At 38.7% G+C, this 18,285-nt stretch overlaps 1 protein-coding gene across 12 annotated transcripts in view; it reads left to right on the plus strand.

Annotated features, from left to right (window-relative positions):
• The window catches only part of L3MBTL3 (L3MBTL histone methyl-lysine binding protein 3), a 56,805-nt gene that overhangs the window by 34,408 nt on the left and 4,112 nt on the right, over positions 1-18,285 (plus strand). For all 12 annotated transcript variants that reach the window (XM_035109022.3, XM_035109014.3, XM_035109016.3 and 9 more), the window contains exons 13-18: positions 2,265-2,350; positions 4,203-4,313; positions 5,810-5,924; positions 6,881-6,983; positions 14,701-14,850; positions 15,626-15,757. In XM_035109022.3, coding sequence (XP_034964913.2) covers positions 2,265-2,350; positions 4,203-4,313; positions 5,810-5,924; positions 6,881-6,983; positions 14,701-14,850; positions 15,626-15,757 — 697 coding nt within the window. The remainder of the gene's footprint in view (positions 1-2,264; positions 2,351-4,202; positions 4,314-5,809; positions 5,925-6,880; positions 6,984-14,700; positions 14,851-15,625; positions 15,758-18,285) is intronic.

Genomic DNA, 18,285 nt, shown 5'->3' on the forward strand with positions numbered 1-18,285 from the left:
AACTCACACAAAGAGCACCTGATTCTTGCCTTTCTTCCAATAGCAACTTAGGGACATAGCAGTGTAGGAAGCTGCTTTATATTGAGTAAACGTATTGGCCTATCTAGCTCAGTACAGTCGTACCTTGGAAGCCAAACGCCTTGGCTCTCGTACATTTTGGCTCCCGAATGCTGCAAACCCGGAAGTGAGTGTTCCGGTTTGCAAATGTTCTTTGGAACCCGAACGTCCGGTGCGGCTTCCGAACGTTTTGGAAGTCGAATGGACTTCCGGAACAGATTCCGTTCTACTTTCGAGGTATGACTGTATTGTCTAGAGTCTAGACTGACTGGCTGGAGAAGCTGGGGACTGAGGACAGGACCCTCTGCATGCAAATCAGATGCTCTACTGCTGAGCAACCATTGACTACAACCCTTAACTGTGCTGAATTTTAACAGAATAGGGAGCTCATGTGAGTCATTATGTGAATGAAGTGAAAAGACTTCCATGAAAAAGAGAAAATGTGTTACAGAAAATGGTAATAACTAGCAGATGAGAATCAATAAACTGTGGAAATCATGAATAATACCTTGGAGCTATGAAATTTGAGCATGAAAATCTTCTTAAATGTACTATAAATATTGAACCTGCAAGTGATGTAATTGTAGCTTGTTAGTAGAGAGTTTTGTAAAATAGCCCACACAGAGTGATGGTATAATTCACTGCCATATTATGAGTCACTTGGAAAAGTAATGCTTTGTAAGCTGTTACCTTTCAACAGTATGCATTTTATAAACACAGAAAACTCAAATTGGCTTTCCCACAGTGACAATATTTCCCCCCATGATAGTAAGCTTTATTCTGCGTTTACAATGTTGGTGGAAATTTTGCCTGAAAAGCAACTTTGTTAAGATATTATAGGCTAGGCAGGGGACTACCTGCATTTAAAGCTGATGTGTAACCCCTAAAGGTTCAGATTAGTACCTGACTCAGTAAAACGTTAAGAGCTGGAATGGACAGGCCTTTTAGTTTTTGATGCTTAGATGCTCAGAGTCACAGCAGAATTTTGACACTTTTGATTCTTTATGTATTCTAATAATTCCAGTCTATTTTATATCTTAGATTCTAATAAGTGGTGTGCTCTATTTTTAAATATATAGTTGTAAGGAAGCCACCTGTCTTGACTGAACGAACTATGTCATTGAAGTCCTTTTCGGGATGTTCAATCACATGTAGAAGGAGTGGGGGCCTGATGCTGGGCAGCCCTGACATCATGCATGACAAAAGTCGAAGCCAGTCAATGCAGTGTGTTAGGTTTCAAACCTCTTTTGAAGCCTGTCTTTATAGTAACATGAGTAACTGCCAAACAGCCACTTTAAGGGAGGGGTGACTCAAGAGATTCTTTGGAGTGATGACTTTTGTCCTGTCTCAAGCAATTGGAAGATGACAGCCACTTGGTGGTGTCCTAGTGCCCACTCAAGAAAAAGGGGCCAACCTCTGGAAGAGGAAGTGTCATGAAGCAGCAGAGGGCTAAGGAAAGAAGGAGAAGCGGGTAGGGAAAGAAGAGCTGGGAAGGCAAATGAAGGCTGAAGGAAATAATGCAGAAAAGAAAGGGTATTGAGGGAAGTGAATGTGTAGACACTGGAAAGAATGCAATTTAAAAAGAACAGGGAAAATATGAAGAGATAGTCCGAAGGAATAGAATATGAGGTATGGGAGAAGCATACAGACAGGTAAATAGTTGGCCTTATGCATATAGTTGTTAGGAGAACAACCAAGGAACAAGGAAAAGTAGGATTAGAAAATGTGCAGAGGAGAAAGGTGACTGGGACCGCATGAAGTAAAGAGGAGAAGGATTAAAAGTTTATTTATTTATTCATAACTGCAGGACTCTGATTTGCTCAGAATCCTTAAAATAATTGTTTCTGAGGGCCGCCAGAGGCTTACTTCTACCATAACCTTTTAATCATTTCTAAAGTTCAGGAGCTTCTCTTTGATCATGTTGTGTTTTAACTGTATGACAACACACATTAGAAGGAGTGAAATAATATGAAAAATAGATGTGGGTCTTCTCAAGGTGAGATATGAGAGAGGTGGCTTCTGGAGCTTGGGTCGCTGTCCACAGGGAGGCTGTACCATCATATTTTGCATTGCAGGATGGCAGAAGGAGTGCAAGCACATTTATTTCCTCTTCTGTTGCTTCTTTAAACCTAACAAGTCCTGAAAAATATCGTAACTATTTGTGTTGCGTGACATAATTACATTTTGTATCATCATTTATTTGCCAGACTATCCACATGCCAAGCATTTTTCTTGGGAGAAATATTTGGAAGAAACTAGTTCTTTACCAGCACCTGCCAGAGCTTTTAAAGTGGTAAGAAAAATGTGCAGTGTTCTCATATGCCTAACTCATGCTTCATTGCTGTTCCTATGCTTAGTGGCTTCCACTGGTAGGAGCTTCTCCTGGGAGGAAAGAAGAGAGGGGACTTTCAGTGATACTTCCTTTGCCCTGCAGCTCCTTGTGCCCCTTGAAAATCTGCTCTGGAGAACTGGCAGGGCAGGGGTTCCAGGAGAAAGGAAATAGTGAAATAAATAAATGCCTATATATAGTAAAATAGTAAAATAAACAAATGCCTAAATAGTAAATAAATAAATGCCTATAAATTAGTGACCACCACTACCTCGGGCCCAAACTCTACACATGTGTGAGTGCTTTTTCCTCCATAAATTGCCAGAGTGGAGGGTGTGGGACCACTGTGTGGAATCCTGATCCATATTGTGAGCATGCATAGCTGCAGTTTGCGTTAGGGGAAAAGCTCATTTGCCCCAAAGCTTCCTTCCCCCTCCCAAACACAAAGGTGAGGGTCTCTAGTCCAGTCAGCTTGTGCATGCTGGCAGTTTAAGAAAGAAGAGACTAATTCTATAATTAGTCATAAATTCTATTAATTCACTATGCAGTATATGAAAAATTCCTTTTTCTATTCAAATCCTGTTGGCAGTCAGTTCTGTTGGTGACCCTCACTTCTAGTCTTTTGAGAGAGGGAGAAAACTTTCCTTCTATCTACACCATTCAATGTTTTATAAAGTTATTTAGCTTAGGTGTTATATATAAACATATAACCTTAATGGTTTAAAAGCTACCAATGTTTCAGCTTTGGAGGCAAGTTTCAGTTCAGCAGGTACACAAAAACAACAGCTAAGTAAATCAGAGGGTTGAGGGTAAGAGAGAGAAATTGGCATGGTCATGAAGCCACAAAGTCTACCTTTTGGGACAGTCTTAAGATATTCTGCTGATGTCTTGGCCAGTAAGTCATAACAAAATATGAAAAAAATAATAATGAAAAAATAGCAAAGCAGGCAGTCACAGTAACAACAAAGCAGACGGCAAACACGTTTAAAACTGAGCTATAAACAAAGTAGCATATTGGCTTTTCAGCTTGCAATCAGCATGCATATCAAAATAATAATATTGCTATTTTGTAGCTGTCAAGGCAAAATACTCAGGCAAACGTTTATTGGGTATGTCTTTTCTTTCTCCACCCAATAATGAAGAAGCTAAATAATTTCTCTCACTAAAGGTAGGTGGGGAAAGTGTAGGTTGACATCTGTCCAGATTTTAATTTGTACTGAACTAATTTTAAGATGGATTTTAATTAATTAATTAATTAATTAATTAATTGCTTGTTTTTATGTTTTTATGTTCTTTCTATACTGTGTTAGTTTTATGATGTTAGCTGCCCTGAGCCCGGTTCCGGCGGGGGAGGGTGGGATACAAATAAAATATTATTATTATTATTATTATTATTATTATTATTATTATCCATCAAAGCATTTCCACAGTATTAAAAGGGCTGGGCATAGGAAAAGGGAAATTTGCAAAATCCATTTCTACCCACTTCCCACTCATGGAAGTTTCAGTTGGATCAAAGAGCTTTTCAGCAGTAGAGGGACACAATTGCATACAACACAAAGTCATTAACAAAGGGTGTTGTTGTTGTTTTTTAAAAAGCTATGAATGCCAGTTTAAGTAGGTGCATATGCTTTTTAAATTTTTTAGTTTAATTGATATCAATTACATATTCATTGTAAACTATGGGAACAGCTGTAACAATCTGATGAATGTTTTTTTTTAAAAAAATGTTTCCTTTATAGTTATTTTCTTTTGGTTATTTTTAATGGAAAAGAAGGATATAAATAATAGCAACTCAATCTCTTCTTTATTGTAGAAACCTTCTCATGGATTCCAGAAGAATATGAAACTTGAAGTAGTTGACAAGAGGAATCCTGTACTTATCAGGGTAGCAACCGTGGTAGATACTGATGACCATAGAATTAAAGTAATTCATACTTTCACATATATTTTAAAATTACTGTATTGAAAAATCCCTTCTGAGTGGTGGTATCATGTTACACACACTGTCCCACATGGCTTCCCCATTCACTCTCCTAGAAGGGAGAATAAATATCCACAGGTATCTACAGTGTTTGGCATCACTTATGGCCTGCAGGGGAACACGGGTGGCGCTGTGGGTTAAACCACAGAGCCTAGGGCTTGCTGATCAGAAGGTTGGTGGTTATTGCTGATCAGAAGGTTGGTGAATCCCTGTGATGGGGTGAGCTCCCATTGCTCGGTCCGTGCTTCTGCCAACCTAGCAGTTCAAAAGCACGAAGTGCAAGTAGATAAATAGTGTTTCCGTGCGCTGCTCTGGTTCGCTAGAAGCTGCTTAGTCATGCTGGCCACATGACCCAGAAGCTGTACGCCAGCTCCCTCAGCCAGTAAAGCGAGATGAGCACCGCAACCCCAGAGTCGTCTGCGCCTGGACCCAACGGTCAGGGGTCCCTTTACCTTTTTATGGCCTGCAGGATTACCGGTAGGGATAATTTTAGAAAACCCGAACTAGGTGCCTCAAATAATGCAAGCTTAAGTCCTCAAAACTTTCATCCTATTCTAGATAGTACTTAACCTTTTTTTAAAATTACTTAGTTCATAGTAACAGTATACAGTGGTGCCTCGCAAGACGAATTTAATTCGTTCCACGAGTCAATTCGTTTTGTGAAAAAAATTGTCTTGTGAATCGCGGTTTCCCATAGGAATGCATTGAAATTTCTTTTTTTTTTTTTGCCCATAGGAACGCATTAATTAAATTTCACTGCATTCCTATGGGAAACCGCGATTTGCAAGACGAATTTTTCGCAAAATGAATTCGTCTTGCGAGTCACCATCAGATCGCAAAATGCATTCGTCTTGTGAAAAATTCGTCTTGCAGGCAATTCGTCTTGCGAGGTACCACTGTAACAGTATAAGTCGTGACTTTGGGGCAGGGGAATTTCAGGGGGATGTGGGTGGGGCAAAAATTCTGGTGGGCCACCAGGGGCTCAATGCCCTATTTTTGTTGTATTTCTGTGACTGCAACAATAGGGTCTGTCAAGCACTGGAGAAGCTTCACTTTATGGTCAGTGAGCTGTGTTTAACTTGATGGATCACAAGTTATGTAGGCCTCAGTAGACTCACACTGAGGACCATTCTGTACTAAATAAATTGTTAAGCTCATGCATCAACACTTTAATAAACTAGTTGTAATTGTGATCTATTTCTTATCTCAGTAAATGCAAAAGCTGTTGTAATTAGTAAGACGAGAGCCTGGTAGATAATTTTGTATTACTTGACAAACTCCTTCTCCCACACACCCTTGTCCAATACATAATGCCTGATATTTGAACAAATGGATTCTCTTAACCATTATGTTCTCTAACGAAAGCCAAGCACTCTTGGAGATTGCATGGGAATAGGACTTCACTTAAGTTTGAAATGTAATATTCCTTTGTGTTCTAGGTCCACTTTGATGGCTGGGATAGTATTTATGATTATTGGATCGATGCAGATAGCCCTGATATCCATCCTGCTGGCTGGTGTGGGAAAACTGGACATCCTCTTCAGCCCCCACTTAGTGAGATGTGCTATAAGATATAGTAGACGTTTAAAGAAAGGATATTGAATACCTTGTTATACTTTGTTTGATGCGACCTCTGTAATACTGAATAAGTCTAGTATGCATAACAAAGCCAGCATCTTTGAAGCAAATAACCTTGGTACTGGAGACTGGAAAATAGTGATATTCTTAATTTCTGACTTGATATTAAATATGAATTCACGTTACTCCAGATCATGGCAAAATTATAGCTCTCTATAAATTCGCATTCTGAACATAGGATGAACAGTTTTTGTTTTTGTTTTTAAAAAGTAATAATTAAAAACCTTTTTTATGTCTTCAAGTGCTTAATCAATTGATCTAACCCTTTTATTGATTAAATGTTGCATCCCTATTATTTCACTGTAAAAAAATAGAAACCAATATATGAATGCTTTTAAAACATCCTCTAGATTCTGAAGAAATATTTCTAAAGTATTTGATTAACTTAGAAAAAGTGATGTTGAATAGTAGAGCCAAGTCAGTTACTGCTGTAATAGTTTATAGAATCATAGAATTGTAGAGTTAGAAGTGAATACTTGGAGGATCAGTTGAGAATAATGCTTGCTCTTGGAAACAATTGATAAATTAACCTCTTAAGTTGTAGTTTCCTTATTGACAAACATTTTCTGGGCGGAAGAGGGTGTTCATGCAGGAATATTTATCACAGAATAACATAAATCATTGTTTGATTCAATATTCATACAATCGAGTCATAATTTATTAAAGAATAAAATACATGTCAGTTTTTTACTAACAAGATAATGAAATGGTTGCAGTAGATTTTAGTAAGGTTTAAATATTTTATCTTGGTAATTTGTACTTGTGGGTCTTCAGCATTTTAAACAGATGTTCACTAGAGTTTACCTAAACGTGAGGCATAACTTCCACTCTTACAAATGCTTTGCATTTTACCTCCCATATTATTTGTATAGGTCCTTTGGAATTGGTAGAAGCTTTAGAACAAGGAGGATGTCCTACAGCAGGCTGCAAAGGAGTTGGACACATAAAAAGAGCCAGACATACGGGCCATCACAGGTATGTGTTAAGTAGCTAAACTCGGATGTCCGATTAGGATCTGCACATATACAGTACTTGATTTCTAACACATGCTTATTCACACATCTCCTCGGAAGGAAGTTCCATGGAGTTCAATAAAACTTACTCCCAGGAAAGGGAATATAGAATAGCATCCTTAATTGCTAGTTAAAGGTAGGTAGCCGTGTTGGTCTGAGTCGAAGCAAAATAAAAAAAGAAGAAGAAGTGTGCATGCACACGAAAGCTCATACCAAAATAAAACCTTAGTTGGTCTTTAAGGTGCTACTGAAGGAATTTTTTTATTATCCTTAATTGCTGTTTGTGAAAAAGAAGATGTGAACTAGAGGAAGAAAACAAGAATTCAGGTTACCTCTTTGGAATGAACATGGAAAGGTTTGTAACTTCATTGGTATGTTCTGGTTTAAAACTCAGTTGTAGTTTTCACAGGTTTGTGCAATTGGTGAGCACATCAGTGTTTCGTCTTTGGGTATCTAAGTGTGCCTGATAGCCTCTATTGAAGCAGAAACATGTTGTTTTGTCACTGCTGTCAGCTAGATAGACATAGGTAAATGCTAACTCAGTTAATATACTCATCTGTGGAATGTACCCCTTTGTGCCAATTACTACTCCTTCTGCTTAATCTAGAAATCAACACTCTTGTTTTTCATTGTCACAGAGACTCACCCCTTGTAGTGTGAAACGAAATGTGTGTTTCAGAATTTCTGATCTAAGCACCACTCAAAATAATTAGAAAGCAGATAAAATATATTATTAGTTTTCCCCCCTGCCTTTCTTCAGGCATTTGTCAATGTGTGTTCAATGAGTGAGGTGGGAGAAGTGGAGACGGGGGGGGACTACCCCCCCACGCTGCCGCCCCCTTGCTGTGCCCCTTGCCCTCTATAAGTTGGAGCAACTATTTGCAGTAGGGGGACTTGCGTGTACATGCTTACATGTATACATAACATAGCATATATACATAGATATCTGGTTGAAGATGAAAAGCATCAATATAAAGCAGGTCAGCACAAATATGTACTATATTTGTTACTACGTAATGCTAAGGAGAAAGAAAACTAATGCAGTTATAACTTACAGTCATACCTTGGGTTACAGACATTTCAGGTTGCACGTTTTCGCGTTGCACACCACGCCGAACCCGGAAGTACTGGAACGGGTTACTTCCAGGTTTTGATGCTCGTGCATGATCAAAAGCACTAAATCGTGCATGCCCAGAAGCACCGAATCACAACCCACATTTGCGCAGACGTGGCGCTGCGGGTAGCGAGTGTGCCTCCTGCACGGATCACGTTCACAACCTGAGCATCCACTGTACTTGTATTTGCTGCAGCTGCAGTCTTACAACAGTTTGAGTTCAATAAGCACGCAGGGGAAAAAATAACAGGATCCTACAGGTTTCTGAATCCAAGTCATCCTAGAACCCTCAGATTGTGTCCCATTGTCCACTTGAATTAAAAGGACAATATAAAGTGGATATAATTATCTACGTCAGGCTTTCTTCCATGGGTTCTTTCATCTTAGAACTGAAAATGTACTTTTGAATTTTTTTATGACAAGGTGCATTTATGCTGTCAGAACAAGTGTCTGAGAGTAGGCAGATTGGCCATTTTCTGTTAAGTGTTTTGCTTGAGCTGGATGAAACCTGTGGTGATTAATTATGGCAGGGTTAAAATGAGCACCTTTTAAAATGTAGATGTTAAAAAGGGCTTTGGGGGTTCTGCTTTGCAGAAAAGTGTTTGAGCTTGCATACAAATGGGAGTGTCTGGTGTGCTTATGTGAGGAATTGCATATTGAATGTCCTACAAAGTATACCTTTGAACTTTCCCCTAGACTAGAGAATGAATCCCTATTATCAGTACAACATAAATAGTAGTCCATTCCTACATCCCTCTGTGCTGTTTTTTACAACTTAGAGCTTATTTCTTGGCCATCTTTCAGCCCTGAGTCAGCTCACAAAGGTTAACAGGGGAGGGGCAGACTGAACCCTCAGGCCAATCCTTGCCTATTCCAAATCTATCCCATGGGTGATTATATATTCTTATAATTTAAAAGTCATCCAATGTAGGATTGATTTTAAGATTCCTGTATAACTCTCCTAGTTGTGGAAGAGTGTGAAAATCTGCATAGCCTCAGAAGCCCTAAGAGGGGTGGGGGGAAACATGGAGCTGTCCTGCATAACTTCCCCCCACCCCAACAGTAGTTAGTCATCTGAATCCTACTTTCCCCTTATTCACTCTCAAATTGTGTGACTATTTATATTGACTATGTTCTGAGTATTTAAGCCCACATGCAAACACAGTCTCCCGTCCCCCCATTGGAAAGATTAATCACCATGTGATTCATTCTCTTATTTTTCTAGTGGAAATGTCACTTGTAGTCATTGATTGTGAAGATGTGGACTCCTCATGTCTATCAACAGAGTTCACAAAAACACTGTTGATTACAGAAATGCAATGTTTCTGTTGCTTTGCTATTTCACTGGTTTCATTTTAATACAAAGTAGGATTTACTATGCTATTAGACATACTTCTGATCTGTCTAGTGCTTTTTAAAAATTAAAGCCTTCACAATTCCTTAGTAAAGATGCCAAGTGAATCATATAATTTCCTTTTCTTCCAATTTTTTTTAAAGCTGTGTATTCATTTGAAGGGGCTATTGTATACCATTTTGTTCTGGTGTCAACAACCCAATGTAGGGTATGACATGATTAATTTTTGATGATTTATGGTTGGCTTGTTAAATGGAGACCTGGAGGCTGTGCTGCTTGGGAGGATTTATGAATTGATTTAAAACACCAACACAGTGGTTTAGAGGATGGAGAAACGTGCTGCTAGCTCATGCAGTCCCTTCTCCTCCTCCTCCTCCTCCATCTCCAAGTTACTGTTAGTTTCTAATGACATCTGAACTGAACAACTATGGCTAATGGCAACTGCTAAGCTTCAGTGGTGTAGTGGAGGGGAAACGGGCGAATGCAGCCCTTCTGCTCTTTCCAGGGTAGAAGTGATGACATCATTTGCTGGAGCACCAGGGTGTCTCCTAGCAAGACAAATGTCCTAGATGGTGTCTCCTAGCTCAGGTGAGTGAATGAAGAGACAAAGAGGCTTTAGCTGGCTGAAGATCTTTTGTTGATGCTTAATGTGTCTTGCAAGTTTAACCTATGCATTCATAAGTCAGCACCACTATACACTCAGATTACACTCAGGTAACTATATATAGGACTGTAGTCATAGTTACACGGGAGTCCTTCTTGAAAGACTAGACATTATCCCTTCATTTCTGTAGTAAACATTCCTTGCACAGCTACCTTTTTTGGCATCAGTTTGGATTCTCCTTTGAGATGCTATGGATTTAGGGTTTGGGGGTGTAGCTATGGGGGCTGTCATGATTAACTCCTGCATTCAGATTTTACCATGACACATAGTTTGTGCTAAACCATAGTTTGTCATAGTTGAACATCATGGTTACAGCAACCCAGAAATGGAGGAGGGAATTCGTTTACAAAGGAAGAGAGAGAACAAGCCTACTTGTATATTTCTCAAACCGAGCTTGTACTGCTCATGTGCAAGTCTCTTTTTTACTTTGCTTTATTAAAAATCCAAAATGGAAACCTAGACAAATCAACTTCATTTGGTGCTGAGTTCCAAAATAAGCCATCTGCATAATACAGTGCTAACGTAGTAGTCCTGTTTTAAGAACTCTAAATCTAAAGCATTTACTTAAAAAAGGAAGTTATTTCCTAAAATTGGATACAGCACCTGTCTTAAAAGACACGAGTTATGGCTCAGTTCCTCCCACAGTGTAATTTGGTTTTATATTTTTAGTTGTCTTTTGTTTGTTTTACAGATTAAAATGTCCATTAACCATGTATGTTGTATGGGACTGAATCATCTCCATTTTTCTTTCAAATGCAATACTGAACTTCACTTGCATTTCTAAGTTTTTAAATCAGATTTTGACTGAGCAGTCATAGTCAATAAATTGATTATTTAAATTGAGCAATGTGCAGATTAATTTACCGCTTTCTGAGAAAAAGCTTCATTTATTTGAATCCCTCCCGGTTAAAAGACAGGAAGATTAGCTTGCCTGGGGTCTCCTGTGAATAAATTGTGTGCTTTTTAATTCATACTTTTTTAGTTAAATGCTTTATTTGTTATTTGTATTGTTCCTGTACCAGTTGTTTTAAAACACAGTGAGCAAAGAAGGACAAACTTGGGCAAAATGCTTTCATTGTAGTTGTGGATCCAGTTGCATCACTGATCCCATTGATTTCTAAGGTGCTAAGGTTTTACTCCAAAATTATATATTAGTTCCTCTATTTTCTAACACTGCAGTAGCAAGGAGATGGTTTTCCTTTCCTTTTATTTTTTATTCTTTTATATTTTTTTACAAGTGTATATAATCTGAAGACCCTTGTGATTCATCCCATGTGCCAAAGAGCCCTCCATGTTATCTTTTAAGTAGAGGATGATGGCCCCAGAGTTCAGTTGTGATCAAGGCACAGAGCATAGCTGCCAAGTTATCCCTTTTTTAAAGGGATTTTCCCTTATGCTGAATAGGCTTCCTTGCGAGAAAAGGGAAAACTTGGCAGCTATGGCACAGAGTTGGAGGCTGCAGTCAGTGGCTAAGGAGTCAGAACAGGTTGAGGACTCTGAGCTTTCTACTGCAGATCAGATTACTCATCCCGAGGCTGACAAACAGCCCATAGCACAACCTCCCATAGGGCCAGGGCCTGTAGAGCCAGAACCTGACTCACAGGTGTCTTATTCTCACAGATCTCTTCTGCTGAGTCTGGGGGAAAAAATGTCCCCCCACAGTACCTCGCCGGGCAGGAGGCTGTGTCTTCAGGCCAGAAGGTTGGCCCTTTAAGAATCTAAGTTCTCACCAAAAGGGGTGGAGCCTGGGAGAGATGCAGCTGGTGGAAGCTTTAAATGGCTTTCAGTCTTTGTCAGAGCAAGTTGTTCACTTGGAACTCTCCATGGTACTACAATCCTGACCTGCCACAGACTGCTTTACCAGGACAGAGGTCCAAAAGTAGTTTGAATCCCTGCTGTTTTTCAGGGGGAAATGTAAGAAAATATTTCCATGCATGCCCTAGCTCTCGCCTTTGTTGAAAGTAGATATTTGGATCTTGGTTGTGATATTCAACAAAAGCAACCCCAGCACCCTCTTATGTCCACCCTAACCCACAGCTTTTTATAAGAACTAATAGAAGTGAATGAGAAAGAAAGGCAGTTCAGTGTGAAGTGAAAGAAAAAGAGAAGAAAGGCTGGCAACCCAAATGGAAATGCATGATTGAAACAAATAAATGCACTAAGGAAAAATGTCAGTAGTATTTCTTCTATTATAAGACAGTCTCTTCACATGCTGCGCTCCGGCGTTCTTTCTGTCAATAGCAAAAGAGCTGCAAGGCCTCCAGTACTGAAGAATTGATCTCTTTTCCATTCTGGAAAGCGTCCGTAAGGATTGAATGTTGCCCAGAGCCAAATGCTTAAAGGAAAACAATGAAAGTTGATTAACACAACATACATCTCCTTTGGTCCACACCTGAAAAATACCTGGTGCTTTGGTCTACCCAACAGAATAAGCTAAAGACTAAAAAGAGACTGGGATTGTTCTTTGTCTTTACATTTGCCGTTTCAGAGTGGTTATATAGATTGCTAGGTTACTGCTCTGAGGAAGATGCTTGTGATATCAAAAGCAATTATGTCACAATGAGGGATAAATGTGAAATGGTAAGTGGGAGGATAGTTACTTGAAAAGAGAAGCCACAGGTAAATTGTGAGCTCTTTTTTCTCTCTCATATTGTACAAAGGCAGTCCTTCCTAAAATAACAATAAAATGAAAAGAAAAGAGTAATTCTCTTTCACAGTAGGTGTTCCAGTTTATTGACAAGTAAAGGAGAATCTCTTTCATATACTTTCTGTTGTGTCTGGCAATGTGTGGAAGCTTCATTTTGTGCATTCAGTTAATAGTTACATATCTCTGTTACTGTCAAAAGTTCAGAGCAATTTTAGGCAATTTGTGTGGCACCTAGGACTTGTGGGGAATGTGATGCCAATTTCAGTTCCTAATTAATTTTATTTCATGTTGTAATTTTCATCTTACTTTAGAAGTGTGATTTCTTTAATTTATCCCCTTCCTTTTTAATGTATGCTATCAAATGGGAAGCAGGGAATGTTTGTCTGCTTCTGGCAAAAAAGCTCTGAAACCAAGTGTCCTGTGAAAGCCAATGCTATATCCATACAGATGAAGCAGCTTACTTAACAAAAATGGCACTTGGACTTTTAATTAAGATTCTGAAGTTTCCCCAGTCCCTCTTAGCATTTCATTTTGGGCTTTCAATCTCATTGCCTACTATTACTCTTGAACAGAAATTCTCAAACTGTGGTCTGCGAGTCACTGAGGGAGAAAAGCAATGTCATGCTGTTCTGATGGTTATGTTAGTGGAAGCATTGTAGCTTGTGAAACAGAATAATACCCCTTCTCCTCCCCCTGCATGCTATTCTGGGGATTCTCCCAATCCTTCCTGAGCTAATGGGGTGGGGGAATATGTGGGGGAAGGGAAGTCCTTGCATAGGGCTTTCATGGACAAGTCCAGAAGCTTCATCTAGGTGGTTTGAGAATAACATCAGTAATATCTGCACTTGGTCTTGTGCTTGGTTAATTTTTTCTAACAACAGAGATTGAGGCCGTTTTGAGTAGAGCTCAATTGATCAAGCAGGCTAATGGGATTTTGGCCTAGGACCAGTGGTTTTCATTTCGGGTTTTGACAATTATGACTATGCCAAAGTGGTCTGCTGAGATATCTAGCCATTTTGAAGTCGTTCATGGGGGAAGAACTATGCCCATGGCAGTAATTCCTTCCCTCTGTTTCCAGCATAGACCCAATTTGACATTGGAGCTGAACTTTTACTATCAAGAAAGGTGAGTCAGGTAGAAGGGAGCAGTATTTTGGGATGTCAGTGACACCTAAACACCTGAAAATACTACAGAAAAGGCACAGTGCCTTGCATTACATGACAGAAATGACTTATGATGCTTTGTACACCAGGGAAGGGGGAAAATGAAGCTGGCTGCTTCTACCTGAACTAAACTGAAGAGAAGAGGTCTTGACAACTTAGGGGACAAGAAACCTACAAATACTACAAAACTAAAGGGTTCTGCTTCATATGTTTCTCTTGGCATATTGTAGAACAGGGAGGGAGAATATCTCATTGAACTTTAGTATACTGCTGTATAGTCCTATTAGGGTTGACATCTCACCCAAGAGGCTTAAAGCTAATTATTGTTCATAGTTTGTTGTGTGCTTTCAGAACATTATTTTATAGCTGACAACAGTTCCCTGATAGTCCTCAGGAAAATAGCCCAAACGTCAAACACATTTGTATTATTGCCATTAAACAATAATACACCTTTGGGCACTGGAACTTGCTAAACTCTTATGTCTGTATACCGTAGCAACAATTTAATTACAAATGAATTTCTTTTATCAGTAAATTTCCCTGATGAGGAAGTTCCAAGTGTTGTGTGCTCAAATGTAGTTGGCACTTTAGTTCTAAAGTAGGAGTCTTGCAAGACATTTTTACTTGTATTGGTTAATGGATTGAGACAGGTTCCACCTAACTTTTAATCTGTAGGGTGTTCAGTTCAGCTAGGAGGTCTTATCAATGTCTAATCTCTTTCTTCTTCAATTTTTCAGTGCTCTCAGCTGCCCATATTCTGAGATAAATCTGAGCAAAGAACATATCCTTTCAGACCGCTTAAGTGGAGAGATGCCTCTGAGTATTCCGCCTCTGCATTGGAACCGGAAGCCAGAAGCAAATGAAAGATCTGCATCTCCTGTAATCAGGTAACTATGACAGAATTTTCCTTTATATGTAGCTTATAGTGTTTGCAGACCTAGATAAAATGCTAACCTTTCGGCACCTGCTAAAATCATTGTTTAGGCAAACCTACCCAGAATGCTTAGAAATGCTGATTTGAATTTTAATATTTTAATTTTCTGTATGTTTTAAAGTGTTGCATTTTTTTCTTGATTTGAATCTTTTAGCTTTTTAGAGGTTTTTTTCTTACAATCAAATGGTATAGAATTTTTATGAAATAAAAATAAATAATATACATATTACTTTTTTCAATTAGAGCAAAATCAGATATCTGGTTAACATTTACCTAATTTCAATTTTATTTATAATAACAGAGAATAATAAATAGATTTCAACCCCTATTTGAAATATTTGTATCATCTCCAGGTTCGGATCCTATTTTTTTCTCCTTTGAGTGGAAGTTCCTGCCAATCATGGAAGGAAATGTGCTCATGGAGGGATCCCTTTCCACTTATGGAAAAACTTCTGTGAGCCCAACTGTCCTTCCATGAATGCACATTTGATTCTGGAGTTGGGGTGCAAATAAATCCCTAAAAGACATTTCCATATTTGTGTGCAATTGTATTTTCTAAATAAGTATCCATCTCAAATTGTAAAGATCTGAAAGCAGATACAGTAAAGAAAATTTATATGGTATTTTCCTACTGCATGGTGTTCAGCTTGCTATTAATTCTTTGATACTTTGAGTAATTTTGACATGAATGTAGGATTTTGAAAGCTTGTCCTTTTATTTTAAATCAGTAATAGAAAATGTCCCAGTCCCGTTGTCCTAAAATCTTCAGCTCATCTCCATTCATCAAAGCAGGAAGATACAGAGGTGAAACCTCTTTGCAAAAAGCCTCTAATGTTTGATGTCAAAGAAAAGAACTACAGGTATCCTTTTCAGATATGTTAAAAATAAAGAATACTCCAGCTCTAATGCTTATCATCCTAGTGCCAGTAATTGCTTTCCTGAATTAAGTGCTTTGTTCAGGGGTCCTACTTGTTAGATGCACCGTGCCATATACATGATGCACTCTGTTACTGGAAGTTGGGGGATTAGGAATGCTTACTTGTGCTTGGCAAATAAGCTGGTGATTATGATTCAGTGAAGAGAGTGTTTCATGCATCATAGCCGGTTGACACTTCAGGATCTCTCCTTTTGGACAAAACAGTGGCAGCTGCCTAACAGTGGGTGGGTCTTTTGTACCAGGGGTCAAACTTGTAGTATCCTGCCCAGATAACACTAATGCTCTGCTGATCAACATTCAGGCACCCACAAGAGCATTTCTGATGCAAATATTCAGGCTAAGAATAAGCATCTCAAGCATACTGTCTCAAGTGTGTTTTTTTTGAGTGCTGGGTGAGTCAAGGTTGTCCTAGCTGTCAACAGTTGAGTACTTTTTCTATTGAACAGGGGGAGCGAAAGGTATCTAGTTTAGATATAGGCCACATTGCTTCCTTCTGTGCAGTTTCTATAGAAACTAGAATGCCGTAACTAAAACTAGCTCAGCAAAGCATTGCACTAAGAAAATATTAACTTTGTGGTGTATGTGCGACATACTTTTTGAAAGCATATTTTCAAAAACATTGTATTGGAATTGTACATGATTAGAAGTACAGTAGTAGGTTCTCATGGTACTAACTGATTTAATGAATTAAAAGTTTTATCCAACTGTGTTCCTCTACTGTTTGGTTCAGCAGAAATTGCTGTAAGAGAAAAATGAGGCAGTTTTTGCTGTTTTTTGTATGCACACTCAAACAGGGGGGGAAATTGCTGTACGGGGTTGGGGAACCCTTTGGAACAATGTGGCAGGTGCCCCAGGGGGCTGCTGGAGAAAGGAAGAAGCTGCAGAAACCACCTCTTCCTCCTTCCTGCTCATGAAAGCCTCTGATTCATCTAATTGCCTTTTGTATGCAGATCAATACAACCCCAGTTTTTGAAGAAGTCTGTACAAATTATCACTGCAGTTATAGAGCACAATTACAACACAAGCACCAGCTGCTGTGCCTTTGCCTAGGGAAGAATTGTAGCCATAGCTTGTGTAGTGTTGACACAAATTCTATATTGCCCGCATGAATAACTCCCAGAAATATTACTGTCTATTTGCCTATCTGTTTCTCTTTCCATTTTGTCCTGTTTACTATGCACCAGGCTATCACATTTTACCATCTTTAAGGCTGATCTCTTTCTCTTGTTCCTGCAATTCTTTTGGGTTTAGGGAACTGACAGATCTTACAATGCCCACAAAGTCAGTTTGCAGAAATATTGTTACTTGCCTTGTTTTTTGTTTAGGCAAGTCTACTCTATCAGACATGTAGAGGCTGCTGGTTTTATTGATAATTGTATTGTGTATCCATTTTGTTAAAAAATAATAATAACCTCACTCTAGCATTAACCAATAGTGCCCAGTGCTTCTGACATATATAAAGCAGATAAGAGAAATCTTTCTTTCATGGAGATTGTATTCTCCATATTTAGAGATACACGAGTTTTTAATTTTCTTTTTAAAAGAAATGTTCACTAGTATTTTTTTATCCATAGAAATGCATTCACCACCTTTGCAACAAATATAGATATTGATGGCTTTAATTAAAAACAGTGCTTATATAAAAAAGGAAGGAAACAGTACTGTTACACCATCAAATGCTTGGGGGAAAGGATCTTTGCCTAAGGACCATAGTGTGGTGTCTGTTGTCTTGCTACGGTACAATGGGATACCCAAAATATAACACTTAACATATCATTTTCACAACAGCCCTATTATTAAGTGGCTGCTGATAACATGTGAACAGGGATAAAGCCCTCTGTTCAGAAAAGTTAATTACATGCAGTTGATATTTCACAGTAGTGTTTAGGTTACTGAAGCTTTCTATTTAATTAAGAACCAATTAAATCCCCAGAAACCTAGATCAAATTATTTTTCCGTAATTAGAATATCCAAACACTTACTTTTCAATATGAGCATCTCCATATCAAGAAGAACAAAACAACCAGAAACAAACACACAGTTTCCCATGATTTTGAATGGAATTCTGTATATCAGTGAGAGGAGCTGTTGCAGGAAAAAATCTGTTAATATGTTCATTTCCAAACATCATTATGTCCTTTCAAGCTTCATTACATGACTCACTGCACTTTCTTTATCACTTTTACTATTTACTCTCCTACTCCATATTTTCTATGGATAAAATGCATGTATTGTGGCATTCTCCCCCCACAGCAACCATGCAGGATACGTGTTGGACAGACCAGGCTCCTTCCCCTCCAGACTATTTTCATCAACATGTCTGTGTGATGTATTTTGTGGCAAATCTGTCTGCATTTGTGAAATGCCCAGACCAGCAACGAAACAGGAAAATCTCCCCACACCATAAAATTTTGTTTAATTGTAAAAAACAAACAACCCCCCCCCCATAGT

The sequence above is a fragment of the Zootoca vivipara genome, chromosome 3 (genome assembly GCF_965207765.1).
Source record: "Zootoca vivipara chromosome 3, rZooViv2.hap1.1, whole genome shotgun sequence".
NCBI classification, from domain to species: domain Eukaryota; kingdom Metazoa; phylum Chordata; class Lepidosauria; order Squamata; family Lacertidae; genus Zootoca; species Zootoca vivipara.